The 24,084-nt window shown below is 39.1% G+C and overlaps 1 protein-coding gene across 1 annotated transcript in view; it reads left to right on the top strand.

Annotated features, from left to right (window-relative positions):
• LOC126423367 (retinoid-inducible serine carboxypeptidase-like) overlaps positions 1 to 24,084 on the top strand; it is a 119,853-nt gene that overhangs the window by 40,137 nt on the left and 55,632 nt on the right. Inside the window, exon 3 of the mRNA XM_050087249.1 lies at positions 12,007 to 12,237. Within this exon, the coding sequence (XP_049943206.1) occupies positions 12,007 to 12,237 (231 nt within the window). The remainder of the gene's footprint in view (positions 1 to 12,006; positions 12,238 to 24,084) is intronic.

The raw sequence follows: 24,084 nt of genomic DNA, 5'->3' as shown, positions 1-24,084 counted from the left end.
GTCATTCCCACATAGAAAGCTTCACAGTGTAGCCAGGTCAGTTGGTAAATCATGTGGGTGCTTTCACATGTGGCTCTGCCTTTGATTGTGTACACCTTCCAGGTTACAAGACTGGAGTAGGTGGTGGTGGGAGGGTGCATGCATGGAACAGGTTTTACACCGATGGCAGTTACAAGGGTAGGAGCCAGAGGGTAGGGAAGGTGGTTTGGGGATTTCATAGGGATGAACCAAGAGGTTACGAAGGTTAGGTGGACGGCGGAAAGACACTCTTGGTGGAGTGGGGAGGATTTCATGAAGGATGGATCTCATTTTAGGGCAGGATTTGAGAAAGTCGTATCCCTGCTGGAGAGCCACATTCAGAGTCTGATCCAGTCCCGGAAAGTATCCTGTCACAAGTGGGGCACTTTTGGGGTTTTTCTGTGGGAGGTTCTGGGTTTGAGGGGATGAGGAAGTGGCTCTGGTTATTTGCTTCTGTACCAAGTCGGGAGGGTAGCTGCGGGATGCGAAAGCTGTTTTCAGGTTGTTGGTGTAATGGTTCAGGGATTCAGGATTAGAGCAGATTCGTTTGCCACGAAGACCTAAGCTGTAGGGAAGGGACCGTTTGATATGGAATGGGTGGCAGCTGTCATAATGGAGGTACTGTTGCTTGTTGGTGGGTTTGATGTGGATGGATGTGTGAAGCTGGCCATTGGATAGATGGAGGTCAACGTCAAGGAAAGTGGCATGGGATTTGGAGTAGGACCAAGTGAATCTGATGGAACCAAAGGAGTTGAGGTTGGAGAGGAAATTCTGGAGCTCTTCTTCACTGTGAGTCCAGATCATGAAGATGTCATCAATAAATCTGTACCAAACTTTGGGTTGGCAGGCCTGGGTAACCAAGAAGGCTTCCTCTAAGCGACCCATAAATAGGTTGGTGTACGAGGGGGCCATCCTGGTACCCATGGCTGTTCCCTTTAATTGTTGGTATGTCTGGCCTTCGAAAATGAAGAAGTTGTGAGTCAGGATGAAGCTGGCTAAGGTAGTGAGGAAAGAGGTTTTAGGTAGGGTGGCAGGTGATTGGCATGAAAGGAAGTGCTCCATCGCAGCGAGGCCCTGGACGTGCGGAATATTTGTGTATAAGGAAGTGGCATCAATGGTTACAAAGATGGTTTCTGGGGGTAACAGATTGGGTAAGAATTCCAGGCATTCGAGAAAGTGGTTGGTGTCTTTGATGTAGGATGGGAAACTGCATGTAATGGGTTGAAGGTGTTGATCTACGTAGGCAGAGATATGTTCTGTGGGGGCTTGGTAACCAGCTAAAATGGGGCGGCCGGGATGATTGGGTTTGTGAATTTTAGGAAGTAGGTAGAAGGTAGGGGTGCAGGGTGCCAGTGGGGTCAGGAGGTTGATGGAGTCAGGTGAAAGATTTTGTAGGGGGCCTAAGATTCTGAGGATTCCTTGAAGCTCTGCCTGGACATCAGGAATGGGATTACCTTGGCAAACTTTGTATGTAGTGTTGTCTGAAAGCTGATGCAGTCCCTCAGCCACACACCCCTGACGATCAAGTACCACGGTCGTGGAACCCTTGTCCGCCGGAAGAATGACAATGGATTGGTCAGCCTTCAGATCATGGATAGCCTGGGCTTCAGCAGTGGTGATGTTGGGAGTAGTATTAAGGTTTTTTAAGAAGGATTGAGAGGCAAGGCTGGAAGTCAGAAATTCCTGGAAGGTTTCGAGAGGGTGATTTTGAGGAAGAGGAGGTGGGTCCCACTGTGACGGAGGACGGAACTGTTCGAGGCAGGGTTCAATTTGGATAGTGTCTTGGGGAGTTCGATCATTAGGAGTAGGATTAGGATTATTTTTCTTCGTGACAAAGTGATATTTCCAGCGGAGAGTACGAGTGTAGGACAGTAAATCTTTGACAAGGGCTGTTTGGTTGAATCTGGGAGTAGGGCTGAAGGTGAGGCCTTTGGATAGGACAGAGGTTTCGGATTGGGAGAGAGGTTTGGAGGAAAGGTTAACTACTGAATTAGGGTGTTGTGGTTCCAGATTGTGTTGATTACAATTTTGAGGTTTTGGGGGGAGTGGAACTGGAAGTGAGAGATTGAGTAGATGGGAGAGACAGGGTCTGTGTGCAATGAGAGGAGGTTGAGGTTTGCTGGAAAGGTTGTGGAGGGTGAGTGAGTTGCCATTCCAGAGGTGGGAAACCAGGAGATTGGATAGTTTTTTGAGGTGGAGGTTGGCATGCTGTTCTAATTTGCGGTTGGCCTGTAGGAGGATGCTCTGAACAGCCGGTGTGGATGTGGGAGAGGAAAGATTGAGGACTTTTATTAAGGATAGGAGTTGACGGGTGTGTTCATTGACTGAGTTGATGTGTAGCTGAAGGATTAGGTGGGTGAGGGGTATGGACTGTTCAGTTTGGAACCGGTATAGGGACTGATGGAAAGAAGGGTTACAGCCAGAGATGGGAACTTTAAGTGTGAGGCCTTTGGGGGTAATGCCAAATGTCAGACTAGCCTGAGTAAATAAAATATGGGAGCGTAATCTGGCTAGAGTGAAGGCATGTTTGTGGAGGGAATGTAAATAAAACTTAATGGGTTCATTGTGGGGATGTTGTGAGGGTGACATGGTATTAGAAGGTGGAAAGTGTAACATAAGGCTGAAATGAAAATGAAAATAAAAATAAAAATATATGGGGAGAGATAAAGGTGAACTAGAAAGCAACTGGAGTTCTGGTGTGAAAAAAGTTGAAAAAGTGTTGGTTAAAGCTGAGCTATGTTGATCCTGTGCTGAACTTGTGTAGGTAAACAACGATGTGCATGAAGGTTAGGTGGTTGCGTTGCCACCAAAACATGTTAAAGGATGGAGAAATTTGGGAAAATTTCGAAAAAACTGGGTGTAAATGTATTAAAAGGAGTGGTTTTGTGGTGGCAGATTATGAAAATGAAGCTAACAATTGTCTGACGAAGAAATAACGATGTTAAAACCTGTGGGAAGCGGCTAAAAATGATCAGTGATGTGGGAAAAACGGAAATGGAAATAAAGAGAAAGTTGTTAGAACTAGCCAAAATGGTTGTTTAATAGGTGAAAGGAACTGTTTGTCAACTGGGAACGGTGGATTTTATAGCAGCGGTAGTGTTGAAAGCGGAAAAAAATTTTTTGGTTATGGTTTGGAAGTGGGTTACGTATTATTGAGTAGGAATATATAGGCAGGATAAAATTGTATGGTAGATTACGGTAAAAAGGAGAAGGTGAATACAAAGTGAAACTACTTGCACAAACAGAAAGAGAAAGTAAGATGACAGAAAAGATTTCGAAATGCAACAGTGACAATAACAAACGTAATTGTTGGGTTCAAATTAATGATATGAGTATAATAGAGGGAAACATTCCATGTGGGAAAAATATATCTAAAATCAAAGATGATGTAACTTACCAAACGAAAGCATTGGTATGTTGATAGACACACAAACAAACACAAACGCACACACAAAATTCGAGCTTTCGCAACCCACGGTTGCTTCATCAGGAAAGAGGGACGGAGAGGGAAAGACGAAAGGATGTGGCTTTTAAGGGAGAGAGTAAGGAGTCATTCCAATCCCGGGAGTGGAAAGACTTACCTTAGGGGGAAAAAAGGACTGGTGTACACTGGCACACACACACACATATCCATCCGCATGTACAGAGACACAAGCAGACATTTGTAAAGGCAAAGAGTTTGGGCAGAGATGTCAGTCGAGGCGGAAGTACAGAGGCAAAGATGATGTTGAATGATGGGTGAGGTATGAGCGGCGGCAACTTGAAATTAGCGGAGGTTGCTGCCTGGTGGGTAACGGGAAGAGAGGATATATTGAAGGGCAAGTTCCCATCTCCGGAGTTCTGATAGGCTGGTGTTAGTGGGAAGTATCCAGATAACCCGTACGGTGCAACACTGTGCCAAGATGTGCTGGGCGTGCACCAAGGCATGTTTAGCCACAGGGTGATCCTCATTACCAACAAACACTGTCTGCCTGTGTCCATTCATGTGAATGGACAGTTTGTTGCTGGTCATTCCCACATAGAAAGCTTCACAGTGTAGCCAGGTCAGTTGGTAAATCATGTGGGTGCTTTCACACGTGGCTCTGCCTTTGATTGTGTACACCTTCCAGGTTGCAGGACTGGAGTAGGTGGTGGTGGGAGGGTGCATGGAACAGTTTTTACACCGGGGGCGGTTATAAGGGTAGGAGCCAGAGGGTAGGGAAGGTGGTTTGGGGATTTCATAGGGATGAACCAAGAGGTTACAAAGGTTAGGTGGATGGTGGAAAGACATTTTTGGTGGAGTGGGGAGGATTTCATGAAGGATGGATCTCATTTCAGGGCAGGATTTGAGGAAATCGTATCCCTGCTGGAGAGCCACATTCAGAGTCTGATCCAGTCCTGGAAAGTATCCTGTCACAAGTAGGGCACTTTTGAGGTTTTTCTGTGGGAGGTTCTGGGTTTGAGGGGATGAGGAAGTGGCTCTGGCTATTTGCTTCTGTACCAGGTCGGGAGGGTAGTTGCGGGATGCGAAAGCTGTTTTCAGGTTGTTGGTGTAATGGTTCAGGGATTCAGGACTGGAGCAGATTCGTTTGCCATGAAGACCTAGGCTCTCTCACTTCACAGACATCTGTAGAATCCTGCATTACAGGAATATTCTTAAGATTGTCTTATTTTCAAGTAGAAAAAAAGTTCACTGTTTTTACTGTTGATGTTTCATGTGTGCTGCAGTTGTTCTCTCTCTCTGTGGAGTCTTACTTTCACTGAGAACCACACATGATAATCATTTTTGTGTTTTGGCCACAACCAACCAAACACCCCTTTTCAGCCTTTCCATCCCATTTTTGAGACTTTTCTTTAGGAACATGTGAATCTTGTGACATACTAACATAATTTTTCACTGTACTGTTATGAGAATCTTGTGATATTTTCACATCCCTTGTACCTGCCTCTCTGGACTTTTCATTAGGCTTAATTTCAATCAATGTTGGATGACTGGATACTGATCTTAGCCTAAAAAAGTACTCCCATGAGTTTCAGTGCCGCCTCACCCCCTCCCCCTTAAAGATTTTGCTATCATCCCAGCCAGTTTACCCTTCCCTTTCCTATTGAGATGCAGGCCATGTCTTGTGAAGTCCCACCTCCTAATATCATCAACTGAAACCAAACCTGTGCTTGACAAAGTAGCTGCCCAAAGCAGCTGATCTAGCTCTATATTGACCCTCCTGACAGAGCTGTTCAACTGGGGCCGGTCATACCGCATGAAAGCAGGTACCAAGCCAACATTTGCATGGTTCATTGCAGATGCTATTTTACCAGGCACACTAAATATTGTAGCCCTGATCCCTATCAATACTGTTTCCTGCTCCACCCACTAACACAACATGATCCTGTTTTGTAAAACCTTTGGACAATAATCCTACATCCTCTCTCACTTGGCTAAGACATGCACTGGGCTTGAAAATAATTTGTTACATGATACCTGTCACCTAATTTTTCGTGCAAAATCTGGTCCACACCTCTTCCATGGCTACTACCTAACAACAGAACTTTCCCCTACTTTCTACTTTTTTTGCAACTGTTGGTTTCCTCGTGAAAGTCTGTAGAGTGCTGACAACATTTACATTTAATTGAGCCTCTTCCTTAGTTGACTGAGGTAGCAAGGCAAATCTGTTATTTGTGCCAATGATGAAACTTCAGATACTGTTCTCTTTCTGTGGCCCCTGTTCCTTCTCCCTCCTTAACCTCATCATTTCCTCCCTAGCACTATCGAGTTCAGCCTGAAGGGCTCTAATCTTCCCTTCCTGTTCCACTATTTGCCTATCCCTTGAACATAATCTGCAATACCATGGAAGAGACCCATTTACTGCCCCGATTCCCATGCCACTACATTCACCCCAATATAACCATCTGCCACAACAGCTGCACAAAACCCCTGAACTGACTTTCCTACGGCAGCTCAAACACTTCTCACTCATGGTTGTTTACAATATTTTTTACAAAATTTATCTAGGCAATAACAATAATATTCTATTAACTACAGATCACAAAAGCCATTAAAGTTATGTGGAACACTAATATATGTGTATACTATTAATATAGTAACATAATGCAGTTAAACTAACGTTAAAAATCAAAACTTGTATACACGAAAAATTAGGCCTGAGATCATATATGCATGATACGTACTTTATGCATTTTGAAAGGAAATAAAAGATAGAACTTAAAACCTTTAATTCCCCGAGTAGATACGGTACTACTAAATATAGTGTAATGAGAACAACTTAATTTTTTTTTTCCGAGAAATGCATTGAAATGAGTGAAACCTTCAATAGATAATTTAAACAGACTCTAATTAACTTTGTTACAGTGTAATATTAACTTAATTGACAGTTATTATAGAATTAATTACTTATCTTGATGAGCCTAATATTCAAGCTTGTGGGGTCTGCGCCAGTGCTGCCAAGACTCAAGTATCTGATTTTAGAAAATGCTTGTGTTTTTTTTTTTACCACAATTTTAATGAGAGTTGTTGCTTGCTGCACATACTAAACTTTCACCTGTATCACATGTGTTCAATCTACATTCCTCAATGGCAAGTCTGAATGTCAGACAGCTAAGTGTTCACACATTTACCTGGACAGATTCCCATGCACTGACACAGTAATTGTACGCTACTGTTAGTGTCATCAAAATTTTTGTAACAATCATTGAAGAGGTACTTGCTTGCTTAGAATCTGCAATTGAGTTGTAAGATCTGCAGTTCTAGCAGTATGTGTCATTATGTCGTCCCTTAGTTTCTTTTGCAAACTATAACACCACTACAGTAATGTGTGAAAACTAGTTCCAGATTTTTGTTCATAAACAAACATTAGCTTGTCTCACATTTCTTTTGACATATTTCAGTTCATAGTATGCAGCATAGCTATTTCTCTACCTGACATGGTGATAATTCAGTGAGTTTGCAGTTGCAACTTTTAGCTTTTGTGTCCCATTTGGTCCAGGCTGCAACCAACTTCCTGTACACATCATTATCTGATGTTTCTTCAGGCAGGTTACACAAACTATTTACTACAGTCCAAACATTGTCTGATTTCAACACTATATGTACTTGAAACTGCAGATCAGTTTTTGACATGTTTGAGTTTATTTATACAGATGATATCAGTTTCCATCTTAAGGTTAAGTTATGTTTCTCTTCATGCATAGCCAGAAAACTAGTCTCACTTGGCACAATTGTATTTGAATTATTATCTTGTGTCCAATACTAACTTTGCACAAAATATTATTTTTTGTGTTCCGTGACCACAACTTGTTGGACTGATTATTTCTGTATTAACAAATAATACATCAAATATGGTGATCTTCAATATTATTTGATACACACAACACAGGGTGTGAAATTGATCTCATTGAGGTTTCCCACCAATTTAAGCTGGTTTTCACCTTTCACTAACGATGTACTCCCTCAGATTTGTCCTTCTTCCCTGTATTTCACCCATTTAATCCTTTTCATGATTTTTTCCCATGCATTTGGGTGTATTTTTATGTGTTTTTCGGATGTAATTTTACGTTATTTAAGTATTTTTCTATGTTTTCTTCCATCACCATGTATTCTTGCTCCTCCCATCTGCATCAATACAGAAAAGTTTCCTTATCCCTAGCCATAACCCAGTGCCACATATTGTTCCTGCACTCTTGCTTGACACAAGGTATCCCCCAAATGGCCTTACTTCAAAATTACCCATCTCCGACTGCCACCCTTCCTTCCACAGTGACCTCCATCTGTTCAGATTCTGCCAGTCCTTAGACCTTGTAGCAGTTCCACCTGCTTTTATTTCTTTGGTTGTTGTCCTCAGTGTTCACGTAATGTGTTGCTATATTGGCTGACAAATGGGGTTTGTAATTTGGACACTGACTATGGTAAATAATGTAGCCGACCAATGCACAGTCTTTTACTTTTACTGTTTACAACTCCCCACCCATACACATTTAATATGGCGAGTGCACTATTGTTTAACTTTTGATAAGCCTCAGTAATAGGTTACAGACGAACCTCCACATACTGCTACAATAGTTTACTGTTGAACATCTAGGAGCAGTAAGGACATAACCACAAAGCTCACAGTTCTTGAAGAATAGAAAGGTACTTATGGAGCAGACACTGTCAGTCTGTTAACACATGGCCTAATTGTTTAACACTTATTACACTGTTAAACTGTTGCATTTTTATCATTCTAAGCTACACAGATTACTCGTCTGAAACTCGGCCATGGACAGATTGTCAAAATATATATATCATCACAATAATAGGTACTGAAACTATACATTGTTTAAAATTAAATTTACAGAAATTACAATTAAAACTTAACTCATTAAATTAACTGAATACATTGAAAAATTTCATCTTTTTAACAGTTTCTTCTACTACAAGGTTTATGCCAACTTATTCATTTAAATCATGAAATTAACATATGTAGTTACACAAACGATACTTTTGACAAAGCTGTTAATTACTTTGTAATTAATCAATGGCTGGATTTGCTAACATGTTTTTGAATATATCCAAATAGATCCTTTAAAATTACTATTAGTTGTCCCTCCAAATGTTTATACTTAGTGCAGAATTTACATTTGTTTATACGTCAACAATAGAATTTATGAAACAATTACTGATTTGGCCCTATAATGAAAGATACTAACTAGTAATAGTCAAAATAAATTAGTAAATTAATTACACACATAAAACTAAGCACAAAACTAGATCTAGTGTTAAATTCTTTAAAACTGAGGGCCAACCTTTCTCTTATATAAAAATGCAGGTGTATTCATGTATGTTAATGGTAATTAGTTAAAATTGAAAAAACGAATTTAAGGAGGCAGATGGCAAAAATAAGAGGGGAATTAAAAATATCCCTACTTGCTTTGTCACAACATCACAAACATAGTCCTACAAAACCATATCAATCAAGCCCAAACCTCCTTACAATACCTTCTCTACATCTATAAAATTCTCCTTTTATGCAACCCCAAATTCCTGGATCCCATAACAAACACTGAAACCCTTGTTCTCCAGCAACTAGAGTGACATGCTCAACACTGCCTCAAAAAACAATCCACACTGTTAACTTCCTACTCCCACCTTGGACTACCACTATCAACCACCTTTACAACAACCTCCAAACCTCCCCCCACGTCCCCTCATAGCTGACAAACCCTGTCTCACAGACCTACTACATTTACCCCCACCCCCACCCCCCTCAAAAACTCCCTCCCACCACCAAGCAGAATCCAGGACCTAAACAGACCCAAAACACAATCATGAACCATTCCTCCAAAAGCCTTATTCCTGCAAAAGTATCAGTCCTTTCCAAAGGCCTCGCCTTTTTCCCCACCCACAAATTCAATCATGAAGGGCTTGTTAAAGACATTCTCTTCTTCTCCCAGTCCTTTCAGTGGAAACACTTTTTCCCCACCAACCCTACCAACCAGACACACCCAGAGACCAATGTTGAACCCCGCCTGACTCAGTTCACTCCTCTATCGAACCATGATCCGCCATCACTGCTGCCAAATCACCCCTGTTAACTTTTCAGAATTTCTTAATTTCAAATCTTGCTTCATCATAATTCCACAAATCCCTCAACATAGAAACAAACCCTACATCCACAGAAAGAACCACAATCCACCACCTAAAAACTGATCCCAACCTCATAATCCTATCTGCTGACAAAGGTTCCACCATTGTTGTTTCGATCCACAGGGATTACCTGGCAGCAGGGATCTACCAGCTGTCAGATTTATCCACCTGCAAACCGTGCCACAGTGACTCATTCCAGAAATCCAGCAGAATCTCCAATCTCTTGTCAAATCCTTAGTTTCATCAGATAACCTCTCCCTGTAGTCCATCTCTTTCCTCACTCCTACCACTCACCACACTCCTACCTTGTACATGCTTCCTAAAGTCCATAAACCTGAACACCATCTCCCCCATTTGCTTCACCTGGTCCTACTCAACCCCACAAGCAATTGTCTTCATGTTGACCTCCACCTCAAAGATGGCTACATCAGTGCTACTGTCCATATCAAACTTACCAACCATCAGCAATATCTCCACTTTGACAGCTGCCACCCATTCCATACCAAGAAGTGCCTTCCATACAGCTTAGGCACCTGTGGCTGTCACATCTGGAATGATGAGCAGTCTTTCTCGAAATATACCGAGGGTCTCACTGAGGCCTTTACAGATTGTAATTACCCTCCCAACATTGTAGAAAAACAGATTTCCCATGTCTTATCCTTCCAGTCACCCACCACCTCCAAAAGTCCCATGGTCCAGCCAAGAGGAGCATTCCACTCATGACTCAGTACCACCCAGGACTGGAGCAACTGAATCACATTTTCCGCCAGGATTTCAACTACCTCTCGTCATGCCCTGTAAAGAGAATGTCCTTCCCACCATCCCTCCCCCCTCCCACAGTGGTATTTCTGCCACCCACCGAACCTACACAACATCCTTGTCCATCCCTACTCAACCTCTCCTCCCTACCTTTGTGTCATGGTTCACATCCCTGTAACTGACCTAGGTGCAAGTACTGTCCCATTAATCCTCCCACCACCACCTACTCCAGTCCAGTCACAAACATCACCTATCCCATCAAAGGCAGAGCTATCTGTGAAACCAATCATGTGATCTACAAGCTAAGCTGCAACCACTGTGCTGCATTCTATGTGGGGATGATACGCAACAAGCTGTCTGTCTGTATGAATGGCCAGTGAGAAACTGTGCCCAAGAAACAACTGGAGCACCATATTGAGCAGGCTGCCAAACACAGTGTTCTTCATTTCAGTGACTGCTTCACAGTCTGTGCCATCTGGATCCTTCCCATCAACTTTCCCTGGCCTCCGTCTATCCTCCCGACTGCATCTAGCTGCCATACCTTTTCTCCACTTATCCATGGACTCTTCCACTAACAGCACTTTGCCATAACCCCCCCCCCCCCTCTGCCCTAGCCTCCTCCTTACCCCCTCTCAGTTGGCTCTCCGATCATGCATTGCTGCTTGCAGTCTGGCTTCAGCTGCCAGAGACTGTGGTTGTGTTTATTAGTTGCATTTGTGTGTGTGTGTGTGTTGCCTATTTTTGGCAAAACCCTTATTGGCCAAAAGCTAATTTTGTGAGTCCCTTTATTGTGCCTATCTGTGAGTCAGAATCTCTGCTATTTGGTGAATAGCAACTATCCTTTTCATTATATAATTAATCTTAAGCATGTGTGGTTACATATGATAATGTCACTCTAGTAAGTTTTTCAACACCAGAAACAAATTTCTTGTAACAGCTACTTTTATCTATTATTCAGCATCACATAATATAAATGTAGTGCATACTAACTCATTAATAAAGGTTGTCTAAGTACTAAAGTATTCAGATTACACATTTCAACAATTTATTGCTGTCTTCAGATGTGACAATTAATCCATTGGGAGCTTTGTCCTGATGTATAAAACTTCAATTTATGCACTCTGAACACCATGAAATCATATAAAATATGTCAACAAATTATTCATGTACCACCCATGGTAAAAAGACATATTTTATACCATTTCATGACATGCAGAGTGTGTATCTTGAATTTTTATACATGATGACAAAGCTGTTAGTGAATTAATTGTCAAATCTGAAGTTGGCAATTATCTGTCAAAATGGGTAATGTGAATAGTGTAGCAATCAGACAGTCTTGATGTAAAAAAATGTTTTATAAAAATTTATAAGACTGCATGCTTGTGTTTGACAATATGGCAGTTCTTAAATAAATAAAGCTAATCTTTTTAATACTGTGTACATTTTGCTCTGTGATCATGTTATTCTGTATGTGTTATTGGATATCACAAGTCACTCACACCACATTCTATATGATGGTGTGAGACATATTTGTTATATTCAAAATTTGATGCCACGGGCTATGAATTAAACAAGAATGATTTATGATTTCTAACATTTATTTCCTTTTGTAGGTTCATAAGGTGAATGTATTATTTATAGATAATCCTGTGGGAACAGGATTCAGTTATGTGGACAGTAACTCCTTGTATACAACTACAAATGCAGAAATTGCTGCTGATTTACTTACCTTTATTAAGGCATTTGTGGAACAGTACCCCACTTTTCAAACTGTTCCACTCTACATATTCAGTGAATCATATGGTGGAAAAATGGCGTCAGAGTTTGCCCTTGAACTGTACAAGGTTAGTGTTAAATTATATATATATATATATATATATATATATATATATATATATATATATATATATATATATATATATATATATATATATATATATATATATATTCTGTTACATTATTCAGTTTTGCTTTCATCAGTATATTTTATTTCTCTAGTAAATTTTTACTATTTGAAGAATGTATATTTTCTCCACGTTCATGTATGTTACATTTAGCTATGGTACTGGAAATGATCTCTTTCTCTCTCTCTCTCTCTCTTTCTCTCTCTCTCTCTCTCTCTTTGTGTGTGTGTGTGTGTGTGTGTGTTTGTGTGTGTGTGTGTGTGCGTGCGTGCGTGCGTGTGTGTGTTGTGTGTGTGTGTGTGTGTGTGTGTGCGCGTGTGTGCGTTGTGTGTGTGTGTGTGTGTTTGTGTGTGTGTGTGTGTGTGTGTGTGTGTTAACATTATCAGTTAGTGCAACTGTGAGCTTCAGTCTGGAGTAGTAAAGCTTGAGCTACTTCAACAACAGCAAGGAGAACAAAACGAATAAGAAAGAAGAACAAAAATACAGCATTACTGATGATCCTAAACTAAACTAAAGGTATACGATGTTGCAAATATGACTCCCAGTTATCAAATCATAAATATGCCTGATCTAAAAATTTAACACCATAATGTGCAATCCCTGCATGATAGTACTGATGAAATTAACTCATTGTTAACAGATTAACGTAAAGATATTTCAGTGTTATGCATTTCTGCGCACTGGCTTAACCCAGAAATAATCCAGAATACAAAAATAAATAAATTCATTTTTTCTTCTTACTATTGCAGGAAAAACAGCAAGCAAGGTGGGGTGGCAATTTATACAAAGGAAAGTAGACTTTGTTCCCTACCTGACTTAACTAGAACAACTATCGAAAAGGATTATGAAATTGCAGCTATAAAAATTATTCAGTTCAACCTGGTTATTGCTACAGTTTACTGATCACCATCTGGAAATTTTGAACTTTTCTTAAATAAAATGCAGTCAATGCTAAATAAAGTAAATAAAATGGATTTGAGTTCATAATCTGTGGTGACTTCAAAATTGATTTCCTCACAAATAGTGGAAATAGAGAGACCCTTTTGGACCTTGCAACATCCTATTATTTAAAGGCAGAAGTAAAAGCTGCTACCTGAGTAACAGAAACTCCCCAAATAGCTTTAGATCAATTTCTAGTCAAGAAGAGTTTACACAACACTTTACTAAAATTTTTCAATGCAGGTTTTTTAGTGGCCATATTTGCTCAGATATTAGGCATAAAAGTAAAAGGCAGTTTTATTAACAACATGTCTTTAAGAACCTCATGTAGATGTTATAATCAGGATAATGTAAACTACTTCAACAGTGTATTACAGAAAGAAAAATGGTCAGAAGTGTACAAAATGACTGATACAAGTGAAATATTCAACACCTTCATTGATACATTAACCCATTTCTTTCAAATTGCTTTCCCACTGAAAACTGTAACCATGCGGGGGAACTCTAGAACAAACAGCTGGATCACAAGGGGAATTAGGGTTTCATGCCAGAAGAAAAGACTACTTTATGAAACATATAACACAAAAAATTCCTCACCTGAAGTATGCACACACTATAAAAAATACTCCAAAATATTGAGTAAAGTAATAAAAGCAGCAAAGATAATACAAAATGATGAATATATTGCTAATTCAGCTAATAAATTAAAGGCTATGTGTAGTGTTACAAAAGAAGTATCTGTAGAATACTATCACAAAAAATAAAAAAGTAACAAACCCCTTAGAAGTAGCCAACACATTTAACAATTTCTTCACAGATCATTGCTGACAATATGTTACAATCAAAATTACATATGAGCACCCAGGCGAACGAATATAAAATAAATGCATGTAGAGGATCAATGTACATGAGTCCTGTTTCACAAGATGAAGCAGCTAAATCAATGAAAGGACTGATAAGTTCCAACTCTGCAGGCACTGATGGTGTACTGCAACAATATTAAAGAAGAGTGCATGAAGCCTAATTGAAAAACTCACACACTTATGTGACTACTCACTTCAGCAGGCTCTTTCTCTGATGTACTGTAAACATTAAAAGTTATTCCAGTATATAAAAAATGTGAGAAAGGAAATGTAAATAACTACAGAGCCATCACAATTTCCTCCTGCATCTCTGAAGTATTAGAAAAAGTTATGTATGGCATACTTACAAAGTTTATAAAAAAAACATCCTATATAATGAACAACATGGATTCACATCTTGTGAATGACTTCCTTCAGGATAACGACATCGCTCGACTAGAGTGCCCAGCATGTTCTCCTATCGAACATGCCTGGGATGGATTGAAAAGGGCTGTTTATGGATGATGTGACCAACCAGTCACTCTCAGGGATCTGTGACGAATTGCCGTTGAGGAGTGGGACAATCAGGACCAACAGTGCCTTGATGAAATTGTGGATAGTATGCCGTGACAAATACAGGCATGCATCAATGCAAGAGGATGTGCTACTGGGTATTAGAAGTACCACTGTGTACAGCAATCTGGACCACCACCTCTGAAGGCCTCACTGTATAGTGGTACAACATGCAATGTGTGGTTTTCATGAGCAATAAAAAAGGCGGAAATGATGTTTACGTTGATCTCTATTCCAATTTTCTGTACAGGTTCCGGAACTCTTGGAACCAAGGTGATGCAAAACTTTTTTTGATGTTTCTATTTTGGGGTAATTCATCACTAAAGGAAAAAGTGTTTGTTGCACAAAAGTGTGTAATCAGAATAATAGCTGGAGCCCACCCTAGATCGCCTTGCAGACATTTATTTAAGGAAGTCAGGATATTCACAGTACCTTCGCAATACATTATGAAATCTGTTATCAATAACTCATCCCAGCTCAAAAATAATAGCGAAGTGCATAGCTACGTCGCTAGAAGAAAGGCTGATCTTCACAATCTGGGTTAAATCTGGCTTTGGCTCAGAAAGGGGTGAATTATACTGCCACAAAAATCGTTGGTCACTTACCAAATAGCATTAAAAGTCTAACAGATAGCCAACCAACATTTAAAAACAAATTAAGAGAATTTATGAATGACAACTCCTTCTACTCAATAGATGAATTTTCAGATATGAGGTAGTAACTAAAAAAAAAAAAAATTAATTAATTATATTATGTAAAGAAAACTTATGTTAAACTGATACATTTCACATCATTATGAAATGTATTCATGATCTATGGAACAAGAATTAATGTAATATAATGTAACACTGTACCACTTGTGAGTGTGCTACACATTAAAAGTTGCTACCAAGTGTGCAAATGTTCCTTTAAAAGGAAGATTCATAAGTATTGCCAAGTTCAATTCTCATACCACTGGAAAAATGAGTGATATTTCATTAAAAGAGCTGAAATCACCAAAATTGAATAGGATTCCAGGACTCATTGGGAACCTCATTAGATTGTATATAGAATTTGCAGCTGACGTAACACCACATTCAACCATAATTTAGAGAAAATCCTTCATTCAGAAAACCATGCCTAATAGGTCAAAAAAATGTACAAGTCACATATGTCTACAAGTAAAGTAGTTTAGCAGAAGTGGCCCAGAAAACTAACATTCATCATTGTTGACATCCTTCTATTGTAGAATCTTATAACACATTCTGAGTTGAGACATAATGAAGTTTCTTGAACAGAATGACCACCTCCATGTCAGCCAGTGTATATGTGCATCGGTACCAACATACATACTCTGCAAAACACCATATGATGTGTGGTGGAGCTTACCCTGTACTATTGCTGGTCACTTCCTTTCTTGTTCCAGTTCCAAACAAAGTGAGGGAAAAATTCCTGTCCGTATGCCTCTGTACAAGCCCTAACTTCTTGTGTCTTTCCTTTGCAGTCCATGTGCGAAATGTATGTTGGCAACAGTCAACTGAAATAGAATTTCGCCATCCCTGCAGGGATTCCCATTTGAATTCCCAAAGCATCTCCATAATACTTGCATGTTGTTCAAACCTGCTTGTAATAAATGTAGCAGCTAGCCTATGAAGTGCTTTGATGTCTTTCTTTAATCTCAACTGCTGTGGATCCCAAAAGCTCCAGCAGTACTCAAGAATAGGATGCACTAGTGTTCTATATGCAGTCTCCTTTACAGATGAACTACACTTTTCCAAAATTCTCCCAATAAACCAAAGTCAACCATTTATCTTCCCTACCACAATCATCACATGCTTGTTCCATTTCATATTTGCTGTGCAACATTACACACTAATATTTAAACAACATGACTGTGTTAAGCAAGAAACTAATAATATTGTATCTGAACATTACAGGTTTGTTTTTCTGACTCATCCACAGTAACTTAATTCCACAGACATGGGTCATTAGATTAGATTAGATCAGATGTACTTTTCAGCCCATTGACCCATGGTGATGAGATCCTCCAGGATGTAAAACATGACAGAAAACCAAGTGTACACAGCATATATTCACAATGAAAAATATACATGCTAATGTGCCTTCCACAAATCCAAAGTGAAATGATCATCATGGATGTGGAATGAGTCAAAAAATATTTAACATATTTTTGTTTAAAAGATACTAAATACTAAATTGAAAACTCATTTTACAACACTTATTTAGAATGATTGTATTAATACACTGACACAAGTCAGATTGTACTAATATTTACATTATTTGGTATTATTAGTAACACACACACATAACTTAATTCTACTAAGAGATTTGTCACTGGATTAGGACTACCAATAAATCCATTACGCTCCTCTAAAACCAAACTGCAATGATAGCAAAGTTTCGAATATGTGTGGTTCCTGAATAATGGATGTGGAATGAGTCAAAAAATATTTAACATCATAACATGTAAGCGTTCACAGCCGGCATCTTCATTAATTAAAACTTCCGGGCTAAATTGCCGTGGTCCATATATAAAACTTCTTCTCCTTCCTGACGTTTTGTTGCCTACTGCGGGCAACATCTTCTGAGGTGAGTCGGCAACTAGCTGCTAGGCGCTGATGATCCCGCTTATATAGAGTGCTTAGATGGCGCCACCACTCGTCATGTGCTTTCGACTTTAAAACTATCTCTGGCTAGTGCCATCTCTCTCAATTACAAAGTCGACCGCCATATCTTGTCTAGTTAATAGAAAAGAAGAAGGATTAAAACTAGACAAGATATGGTGGTCGACTTCGTACCAACGAAGCGACAATCGATTACCTGTAATCGAGAGAGATGGCACTAGCCAGAGATAATTTAAAAGTTGAAAGCACGTGACGAGTGGTGGCGCCATCTAAGCACTCTGTATTAGCGGGACCACCAGCGCCTAGCAGCCAGTCGCCGACTCACCTCAGAAGATGTTGCCCGCAGTACGCAATGAAACGTCAGGAAAGGAGAAGAAGTTTTATATATGGACCACGGCAATTTAGCCTGGAAGTTTTAATTAATGAATATTTAACATATTTTTGTTTAAAATATACTAAATACTAAATTGAAAACTCATTTTGCAACACTTATTTAGAATGATCATATTAATACACTGACACAAGTCAGATTGTACTAATATTTACATTATTTGATATTATTAGTAACACACACACATAACTTAATTCTACGAAGAGATTTGTCACTGGATTAGAACAAGTTGGCTAGCAATAAATCCATTACATTCCTCTAAATCCAAACTGCAATGACAGTAAAGTTTTGAAAATGTGTGGTTCCTGAATAATTTTTGGATCAAATTAAGTGACTTTAAATCTTTTGAAGATTATTCTTATTTCTAGTGTTGATTCCATGAACTGAGCTGTTGATTTGAAAACAGATATACTTGTAATGATAAATTTCATTAACGAATAAATATATTGGGAAACAATAATTAATATCCTGGGTTCCCTAAACAAGCTCATGGAAGACATTCTTGAGTCCACACATTTTTTGTACACACAAAACTTTAGCATTGCTTTATGGGTTACCCCAAAAAATGATCCCATGTAACATATTTCATTTTTATATCCCTATGTCTGACAACATGTGCATTGCGAATATAAATATGTTTAGGTGCTTCAGCATCTCTGTGGTATGTTCCTCACATTTCAGTTTATTATCAAGCTGTAATCCCAAGAATTTAACACTGTCCATTTCTTCTATGTGTTTGTCATCATATTTTAGGCATATACTAATGGGAAACTTCTTACAAATCCTGAACTGCACACAGAATGTGTGTCTGTGTGTGTGTGTGTGTGTGTTTTCCGAAGTTAAGTGACAAAAAAAGTGGCTAGAAACATTTATTAATGTCCACAAGAGTTTCATCTGCTTCTGAAGCTGAATGGAGCTGGCATGGTAGCTCAGCATGTCCTCTGTAATGAAAAAACTGAGTGAATGGGTCAATGATGAACATGAATGGATGTCATGGGATGTCCACCCCAAACAAATGCAACATATGATAATGAACAAAATGAAATAATAATAATAGAAGTGGTCAACATCGCTGACTGACATGCAGGGGGCCTGGGTTCAGTTCCTGTCCAGTTCAGAGATTTTATCCACTTGGGGACTGGGTATTGTATTGTTCTCGTTTTCATTTCATAATCATGATGTAAGTTGCCGAAGTTATCTCAAATAAAAAGACTTGCACTAGGTGGCTGAACTACTCCAGATGGGGTCTCCTGGCCAAAAATGTGATATAAACATTTTTTTCATGAAAAATTTCATTAACCAATTTTCTAATACTACACTTGATTTGCTATTTATTGCAATGTTTGTATCTTCTGCAGACAAAAAAAACTAGACATATGGTAATGTTACTGAATGGTCACTGATATACACAACATAAAATAATTGTCCTAAGATGGTACCTAGTGGGACACCACATGTGGTTAGTTCCCAGTTGGATGGTACCTGATATGTTAATACATGATTCTTTCCTAATGACACCCTTTGTTTCCTGTCAGAGATATAGGATTTGAACCATTTTGCAGCATTTCCTGTTGCAATTTAATATTCTAACTTACTTAAAACAACATTGTGAATTACACAGTGAGATGCATTTGGCCAGAACCATCTGAAATCCAATATGTGACTTTCATAATATGTTATTTGCTGTTAGATAGTTAAGAAAAGATTGCTGGGAAAATGAAATTGGATAGAAATTTGGCAGTATTTCTTTATCTCCTTTCTGAAATAGAGGCTTCACTTCAGCATATTTCAGCTATTCAGGATATGTTCCACTGATTAACAACTGGTTGGACAGATAGCTTAATATGTTACTAAACTCAAAAGCAGATTATTTAAGTAGCATTGTTGATATTTCATCATAACCACTAGGTTTCTTTATATTAAGGATATGAAATGCTTGTTGCACACATCTGTTACCAATGTGTCATTTACTCTTAATGCTATTTGCCCCTCTTCTTGTCTGGTTCTACCAGTCTCCTCCTTCACCATACCACATATTGTCTTTATTTTGTTATCTGATGTGATTCTCTATTTCTTGTACTGCACTTGCTTTGATGTTTGTACCAGTATTACTATATTTAACGTCTGGCATTATATCTTGTAATGTGTTGCAGCATCAACTTCAGAGTTGTTTATGATTAACACATGCAGTTTCCTTTTTGTTTTACCAGCTACTTTTATTTCTTGATTAGTCCATGGAAAATCCAAGATGGAATGTAACAATATTATGAAAAGAGAAGTTGCTACTCATCGTATAGCAGAGATGCTGAGTCACAGATAGGCACAACAAAAAGACTGTCACATATTAGGTTGGGCCAGTATGGCCTTCATCAAAAATAGACAACAGAAACACACACACACACACACACACACACACACACACACACACACACACATGACTTCAATTTCTGGCAGCTGAAGTGTGGCTTCAGTTGCCAGAGACTTCAGTCATGTGTGTGTGAGTTGCATTTGTTGTTGCATGTGTGTGTGCGTGTGTGTGTGTGTGTGTGTGTGTGTGTGTGTGTGTGTGTGTGTGTGTGTGTCGCCTATTTTTGACAAAGGCCCCACTCACCGAAAGCTAATTTGTGACAGTCTTTTTGCTGTGCCTATCTACGACTCAGCATCTCCACTATGTGGTGAGTAGGAACTTTCCTTTTCATGATATTGTTATTAATAAAAATGTTGTATTTTTCATTCATACCATGAGTGCTGTATACATCACTCCAGTTCATGTCTTTGAGAACTGTTCTAAAACAATCAATTTTTGACTTCCGGACTACCCTCAGATTTAATAGATTTTATATTCTGTTCAGTATTAACATTTAACAAAAGGAACAGCATCTCATGGCCTGAGAGGCTACTGACTATTGGTTTTGTAATATAATTTTGTTCATTAGACCTTTCTATAAAGATATTATCAACAACAGCTTGTGAACAATTAGCTACCCTAGTTGAAAAGTTTGTGGTAGGAATTAAGCTGAATGATAGTGTTTTTGATTCTAATAAGTTCTTACTGAGAGACTCTTAAATAAAATATATACTTAAGTCACCAGCAACCACTGTTTTTTGTTTTTGTTTTTTGTTGTTCAATAGGGAGTGTCATGTGGTTTATGAACAGATTAAAGCTATCTGTTGGTGCTCGGTATACATTTACCATTATGAAGTGTTTGTTATGAAATTCTACTTCTGCATGCACGCTTCCATATGCTGCTCTAAGAAAACTTTATTAATGTCTAAGTTGGTTTCTTTCTGTCCTCCTTATTCTAAAAAGGTGCTGTTATGGACCCTACAACCATTAGTATTTTATCACTAATGACACTGTCACCTCCCTCTTATACTTTCTGCGGTTTGCCCAGACAGTTTACCCTTCCATTTCCTGTTGGTGTGAAGCGTAATCCCATCTGCTGGGAGAATCAACAGCCATTCCAACTCAAAATTAACTCTCCTTAAAGAAGACTTAAATGAGGTTGGTCAGGGCATCTGAGAGTAGATACATACTAATTAATTGGGATGTTTCATGCAAAATTCAACTCACAGTTTACACTTGAAATCCATGGATCAACCTAGTCAGCTGTATGCTGTACTCCTGGTCTTCTGAAAAGCATTTGGCTCAGTATTGCACCAACAATGATTAACAAAAGTTCCATCATTTGGGATATCAAAGAAATTATTGACCTGGTTGAGTATTTTTTGGCATGCAAGACACAGTATGTTATCTTGGATGGAGAGCCAATGACATAAGTAGAAGTAGCCTCAGCTTTCCCCCAAGGAATTGTGTTGGGGTCCTTGCTGTTTGTGTTGTATATTAACGATCTGACAGACAATATTAATAGCAGCCTCTGACATTTTGGAGATGATACAATTATGTACACTGAACAGCCAAAGAAACTGGTACATCTGCTGCCTAATACTGTGTAGGGCTCCCACGAGCATACAGAAATGCTGCAACACGATGTGACATGGATTCGACTGATATCTAAAGTAGTGCTGGAGGGATCTGACACCATGAATCCTGCAGGGCTGTCCATAAATCCATAAGAGTATGAGGTGGTGGAGATCTCTTCTAAACAGCACATTGCAAGGCATCCCAGATATGCTCAATAATATTCATGTCTGGGGAATCTGGTAGCCAGCAGAAGTGTTTAAACTCAGAAGAGTGGTCCTAGAGCCACTCTGTAACAATTCTGGACATGTGGGATGTTGTGTTGTCCTGCTGGAATTTCCCAAGTCCATCATAATGCACAATGGACATGAATGGATGCAGGTCATCAGACAGGATGCTTATGTACATACCATTTGTCAGTGTCAAATCCAGACATATCAGGGGTCCCATATCACTCCAACTGCACACATCCCACACCATTACAGAGCCTCCACCAGCTTGAACAGTCCCTTGCTCACATGCAGGATCCATGCATTCATGAGGTTGTTTCCATAGTCATACATATCCATCCACTTAGTACAATTTGAAATGCGACTCATCTGATCAGGCAACATGTTTTCAGCCATCAACAGTGCAATGTCAGTGTTGACGGGCTCAAGCCAGGCATAAAGCCTTGTGTCATCAAAGGTACATAAGTGGGCCTTCTGCTCCAAAAGCTCATATCAATGATATTTCATTGAATGGTTCCCACGCTGACACTTGCTGATGGCCCAGCGTTGAAATTTGTGGCAGGCTTGCACTTCTGTCTCACTGAACAATTGTCTTCAGTTGTTGTTGGCCCAGCTCTTGCAGGATATTTTTTCGGTCACAGCAATGTTGAAGATTTTATGTTTTACCAGATTCGTGATATTCACAGTACACTCATGAAATGGTCATACAGGAAAATCCCCACTTCATTGCTATCTCAGAGATACTGTGTCACATCACTTATGCACCGACTATAATACCATGTTCAAACTTACTTAAATCTTGATAACCTGCCAGTGTCGCAACAGTAACCGATCTAACAACTGCACCAGACACTTGTCATCTTATATAGGCATTGCCAACCAAAGCACCGTATTTTGCCTGTTTTACATACCTCTATATTTTAATACACATGCTTATCTCTTTCAGGGGCAGTGGTTATCAGTGTTAACCTCATATTTTTTGACTCTTTGAGGGGCAGGATGTTTTTAAAAATGAAAACATGTGATTTGTCAACATTATAAAACTTCTTACCAAACAAAACAATTTATTTTAATACAATTTTACAATATTTTGTTTACTTTTCTAATTACAGTCAATTAAATTGTGGTTTCCTCTGTTAACCACCGCCCATAATATTCATTAGCTACTTATTTGTTGAGAAATTTTGAGAGGTAAAATTTTGAACAGTTTTCTTAGGAAATTATTTACACAAACAACTCAAAAGTACATCATTATTGAGAATGAAATGTTTGAAAGCAAGTGTTGCCTTTTCATAGACAAAGAGGTACATTACACGAAGAACACATCCACACTGTTCTAACAGGAACAGCACGTGTGCTGCATACTGCACATCTTCTTGAGGTGACCTGTTTTGGCTGATGTGGACTACCTCCCAATCTGATTTGTTTGTCCACGTGTGGTTTATGTTTACTGAGAGTTACGCTCTTCCCTTTTTCTCTTAGGCCACTGCAATGGACAATTGCCTTGGCAAACAGTCCTTCGTACACTTTCCTTCGGAAGTGTTTATTCGTGAATTGTTCCATTTCAATTTCTTTGTGTATGATAAACGCATTCACTGCACACATATCAATAAAGTGGAAAAAAAACCTATGCCACCATTTTTTACTTTTGCGATCACAACCATAGTCTCCTTTTAGACAATCAAAATTGTCAACAAAATTCATGCTCCTGTTATAGTCACTCAATACACAGGGACATGTCACTACAGTAGTTGATCCATCATTTCCCTTCCTATTTACACTTGAGGTGTCACTAGGATCATGCAAAGCAGAGATCAAATTCACAGCTCGTTTGTCCATTCACTTGTAAAATGCTACACCATGATTGCTGACTTTGCTGTCAAAGTCCCCTCGTTTCATCTTTTTATCTTCCTTCAGTTTTGGGAAGAAATTAAGGGGAGGGTTCACAGTTACAACTGCAAATGTTTTCTGGGCTTTTGGTAGGACAAAAAGATTATAAGATGTGAAGAAATTATCCATGAAAACAATATGATTTTTGCCATAAAGTTCTTCACATAAATCTGTTACTACCCGTGCACCCAGTCCCAGTTCAGACTTCTCTGTAGCTAATCTTCCAGTATAAATTTGTAACTTCAAATTATATGCAGATTCATCACACAGTATCCATATTTTATAGCCTCTTTTTCACAGGCTTGTCCATCTTGTATTGCCTCATTGAGCTTCTGCCTTTAAATTTCACCATTGACTCATCAATTGCTACTTTTTG

The sequence above is a fragment of the Schistocerca serialis genome, chromosome 1 (assembly GCF_023864345.2).
Source record: "Schistocerca serialis cubense isolate TAMUIC-IGC-003099 chromosome 1, iqSchSeri2.2, whole genome shotgun sequence".
Taxonomy (NCBI): domain Eukaryota; kingdom Metazoa; phylum Arthropoda; class Insecta; order Orthoptera; family Acrididae; genus Schistocerca; species Schistocerca serialis.
This window is presented reverse-complemented; position numbering and strand designations above follow the sequence as displayed.